At 38.1% G+C, this 5,143-nt stretch overlaps 1 protein-coding gene across 1 annotated transcript; it reads right to left on the reverse strand.

Annotated features, from left to right (window-relative positions):
• Nucleotides 1–2,995: 2,995 nt before the first annotated feature.
• Nucleotides 2,996–4,759, reverse strand: LOC110441077 (the record flags this gene model as incomplete). The annotated part of the gene is made up of 1 exon (XM_021484176.1): nt 2,996–4,759. A coding segment is annotated over exon 1 (1,764 nt), but the record flags the coding sequence as incomplete, so codon positions are not given.
• Nucleotides 4,760–5,143: the final 384 nt, after the last annotated feature.

Below are 5,143 nucleotides of genomic sequence, written 5' to 3' on the forward strand. Positions count from 1 at the left end.
GCGAAATGTTCACCAGTGAAAAGCTACAAAATTTGACCTTGACCCCTGACCCGATGACCTTGACCTTTGGTCAGTTGACTCCTTGTTTAATTCTGATCAACTTTGCTTCATGTCATAACAAAATGTTCATCAGTGAAAAGATGTAAAATTTGACCTTGACCTTTGAACCTGATGACCTCGACTTTTTACCTCAGTGTGTCTCTTTGTTTAATTTCGAACAACTTTGCTCCATAATGTCATAGCGAAATGTTCACCAGTGAAAAGCTACAAAATTTGACCTTGACCCCTGACCCGATGACCTTGACCTTTGGTCAGTTGACTCCTTGTTTAATTCTGATCAACTTTGCTTCATAATGTCATAACAAAATGTTCATCAGTGAAAAGATGTAAATTTTGACCTTGAACTTTGAACCTAATGACTTTGACCTTTGACCTTGACTTTTTACCTCAATGTGTAATTTTGTGAACTAAACATCTTGACCAGGTTTCATGTACATCGGTCAATAAATACCAAAGTTATCAGCCAGGAACAAAATTTGTGGACGGACAGACAGACAGACAGAGTGATTACAATAGGGCACCCGTATCTCCGATACGGGGCGCTAATAAAGTAGATCAAAAGGTATACAAATCAGCATTATACAGGAAATAACAATGCACTCATCTCAATATGCATACAAATAAATAAATATAGGGTGGCATGTACATGACATCTGTACAAGAGCCTGAAATGATAAATTAAGACAGATGAATTAAACATTGATGAAATCATGGCAAATCGTGAATACTCTTGGCATAAAGCTGTAACACATGTAACAGGAAAGAGAATAGTGTGCTTCCACCGGGGATCGAACCCTCGATCTCCAGTTTCCTATTCAGACGCTCTACCACTGAGCTAAAGGACAATTCCCTCTAGCTCGAAGCTAGAAGGCTACCTTAATCCTATATACAATTTAACCCTACCACACACTTATAAATAGCCAAAACAATATTTGTTAGTGCTTTTAGTGTTCTAAAAGTCCATTTCTGTATTAAATAAATCATATTGTTTATACATTGTCTAACATTTACAAAACAAATATTTAAACGTTCTCTACTTCTGATAACATGATCATGATTTTCTGGGTGAAGTCTTATGTGGGGTAACTTTTATATTAATTACAGCCCTGTAACTCAAACAAGAGGCCCAAGGGCCTTAGCGGTCACCTGAGTTATATCATAGGTACTGGTAGCTTTATTTTATTGTTTAGAAGTGATGTGGAAATCAGCATGTAAACTAAGTGAAATTCAATACTTGTCATGTCATGTCAAGGATAAGAATTTTAAAATAGTGGTAAATGTTCCCTTTGGGGCCCCGCCCTATCCCCTGGGGATGGGGCAGGAATCCCAATTTTACAATGTAATACCCTCATTCACCAAAGATGATTCTGATTAAGTAAAAACAATTTCCTACAGAAAGTTGTCAAAATATACCCAAAAGTGTTATTTCCCTATATAAACTATAGTAAACTTTACCCCCTCCCTAAGGGAGAACGACAGCTTGGGGGTCCTGAAATTTACAATTTAAATGAAGCCTCCGATGATCTTTCTTTCCATGCAGAGAAAATGACTGTAATACCTCTGAGTCTGGAGGAGAAAATTTTGGAAATATTGGTTAATTTTCCCTTTGGGGCCCCGACCTGGCCCCAGGGGTTGGGGTGGGAATCTCAATTTTACAATTTTGTAGCGTCATCTACCAAGGATGATTATGACCAAGTTTGAAAAACATCCATCAATGGGTTCTTGAGAAGAAGTTGAAAATGTAAAACGTTTATGCACGACGCTCGACGACAGACGGAAAGCGATTAGAATAGGTCACCTGAGCTTTGCTCAAGTGACCTATTCTAATCGATTTCCATGATTTTTTGATATCTATATCATCCTTATGATCAACTTTCAACCATAACTTTTAAAATTATTCTAAAATTGGTATGTTTGTTGTTTTATTTTAATACTGAATGCATTTACTAAAGCAATTTAATACACACACAAAAATCATTGATGAAGACTCAAGACCTGAAATACCAGTTCATAAAGATTAACTTTGTTTTGTGTCATGTTACACATGTGAATGTACATAACATAGAGAAATGAGTGTGAATATTTAGTGTTTTTGTTGACCAAACAATTGGACAAGATATTCATACAAAGGGTTGTTTACTGTCCCCCAGGACTTTGCGAAGTCTAAAACAGATTCTCCCAGATCGGTTAGTATGGTTGTGATGTCATACTTACGACCTGTTGATTCTAGGTACTGTTTTACAGTAGTTTCACACTCTGTGAACAGCTCTAAATCTAATGTAAACCTAGCTATGTAATGTAGACAATGATCCCCGTTATTAGTTACAGCTGTAGTTAGTGCAGGGTATGACTCGCACAGATATTTACAAACCTCCATGTGTCCCCCCCTACAACTATTATGTAACACTGTTTCCCCGTCATTATCTACAGCTGTAGTTAGTGCTGGGTACGACTTACACAGATATTTACAAACCTCCATGTGTCCCCCCCTACAACTATAATGTAACACTGTTTCCCCGTTATTAGTTACAGCTGTAGTTAGTGCTGGGTACGACTTACACAGATATTTACAAACCTCCATGTGTCCCCCCCTACAACTATAATGTAACACTGTTTCCCCGTTATTAGTTACAGCTGTAGTTAGTGCTGGGTACGACTTACACAGATATTTACAAACCTCCATGTGTCCCCCCCTACAACTATAATGTAACACTGTTTCCCCGTTATTAGTTACAGCTGTAGTTAGTGCTGGGTACGACTTACACAGATATTTACAAACCTCCATGTGTCCCCCCCTACAACTATAATGTAACACTGTTTCCCCAATAATAGTTACAGCTGTAGTTAGTGCTGGGTATGACTCGCACAGATATTTACAAACCTCCACGTGCCCCCCGCTACAACTATAATGTAACACTGTTTCCCCCTGACTCACTAACTGACACATGTACTGAGCACACGCACAATTCCTGTGCACCACACGACCTTCTTCTGTTTCACACTTATGTTGTTCGTCCTCAACTCTATACAAGGTTTTAAGTATAATTCTCGCCACTGTTTTAAATATATCACTGTTTCCTGTCCACACCACAAAATGGAGCGTGCTTCGTCCCTCGTCACCAGTGTCATGTACCAAGTGTGGGTAAGTGTTACACAACAAAGTCACCATCTCATCTCTCTCAAACAAACATGCCTCATGTAGGACATTGATATTCCAAGCTATATGTGGTGATTGTGACCTGTCTGCCCTCGCTGTCTGAATGACATCATACTCCAGTAGTTTACGTAACACACTCACACTCCCTCTCTCTACCACACAAAATGGTGTCTCCTCGTCAGGTGTCACACCCTCCAATAGGAGGAATAAAGCACATTCTTCTGAACCAGAAGAACATGCTCCATTCAACATGCGACGTTTTATCTCATGGTACAAGTTTTTGTCAACATTCTGACCACTTAGCCATCTAATAAATCCCTGCAGAAACTGAATATCTTTCCATACATCTAATGAAGTTATATATTCACTATCAAACCAGTTTTTGTTGGAGTCAGATTCAAACTCTCTGGCTAAACGTTTATACATGTGTGTATTACTAGATGATATAACTATTCTGTTTGGAATGGTTTTTGATGTTGATATATAACGTAGAAACTTTCTTGGACAATTCTCTATGAACCCAATTTTTGTGTCATTGCCATACAGAAGGGCAACAGGGTCCTGAACAGAAGCATGACAAAAACTGTAAAATACATCATCAGAATCTAATTCATCAGAATCAGAATCTAATACATCAGAATCAGAATCTAATACGTCAGAATCATCATCATACAGAAACCTGCATTTCGTTTTTGCAACCAGAGATCCTAACATTTGATCTAAACTGGTACGTAACGATCTGACTTTGTCTTCATGACTTAGTTCAACGCCAGGGAAAGCTATCTCTAGCTTTTTCTTGTCAACATTTTCACCGTTAGGATCTAAGTCTCCTTTCTTTACCCTCCCATCATTGAGGAAGAGAAATAGAAGTGAAGCAAAGCATTCCTTTGGTAATTTCTTCAAAGCTTTTTCCATGAAATAGACTGGATTTTTGAAGAAATCAACCCCTTCATTTTGTAAGCTAGGAACATCTCTATACAGTCTGCAGCATTGTGGAAACCCAATTTTGGGGGCAAATTTAACAATTTCAGATTCCTTTCCACCAGATAAGTCTTTAATTTTTGGGACATACTTTTCTAAAATCTGCAGCTTTTCTTCACTTGTCATGAGGTTTTTACCTCTCAAATCAATGGCATTATCGTCATTAAATAGTTTACATGAGGACATTTGTGTGCTTTTGAAAATTTTATCTCGAACATTGAGGATCAAACAATTTGATCTACTTTTCAGTTTGCCACAAAATGCTAACTGTATAGAATCTTTCCTTCTCTCCAATTCTTTAACAATATCCCCATTGACATCATCAATAAATAAAGCTATCTGTGCTTCTGGCTGAACAATGTCATCCCATTTAGACATGCTGTAAAGCTGTAACGGATCTTTTGACAGTCCAGTATCCTTATCGCCATCCATTAGCCACTTCAACAGCTGGTAGCACATCATTGTCTTTCCGTCCCCAGAGGCGCCCTTGATGATGACCATGCCGTTCTTTCTGATCACTTCCTTGGCGTCTTCCAAGGCTTGTGTAGAGATGATCTCCATTCTTGAGGTTTGATCTCTGACTGTTGACTTTGTTGTTTCTGCAATCAAACAGATAAACATTTTAGTACTGTAAAGTAAAATAATGATTTAAACATGTTTTATAGTACACTGACAAATGGATAAAAAACAAATTCACACAATTTAGTGAATATTCTCCACTGATGATTAAGATAGTATGTATTGCTTCCTTAATCGTTCTAGATACTCAAAGTGTAATATACTACCTAGACTGAGTGGGCTGTATTCCACTACTGACACAACAGGTACAATCACCAACAATCTCAACTGTGAACTGTACTCTACTATGTATATACTAAGTGGGCTGTATTCCACTACGGACACAACGGGTACAATCACCCACTATCTCAACTGTGAACTGTACTC

The sequence above is a fragment of the Mizuhopecten yessoensis genome, unplaced genomic scaffold (genome assembly GCF_002113885.1).
Source record: "Mizuhopecten yessoensis strain PY_sf001 unplaced genomic scaffold, ASM211388v2 scaffold715343, whole genome shotgun sequence".
NCBI classification, from domain to species: domain Eukaryota; kingdom Metazoa; phylum Mollusca; class Bivalvia; order Pectinida; family Pectinidae; genus Mizuhopecten; species Mizuhopecten yessoensis.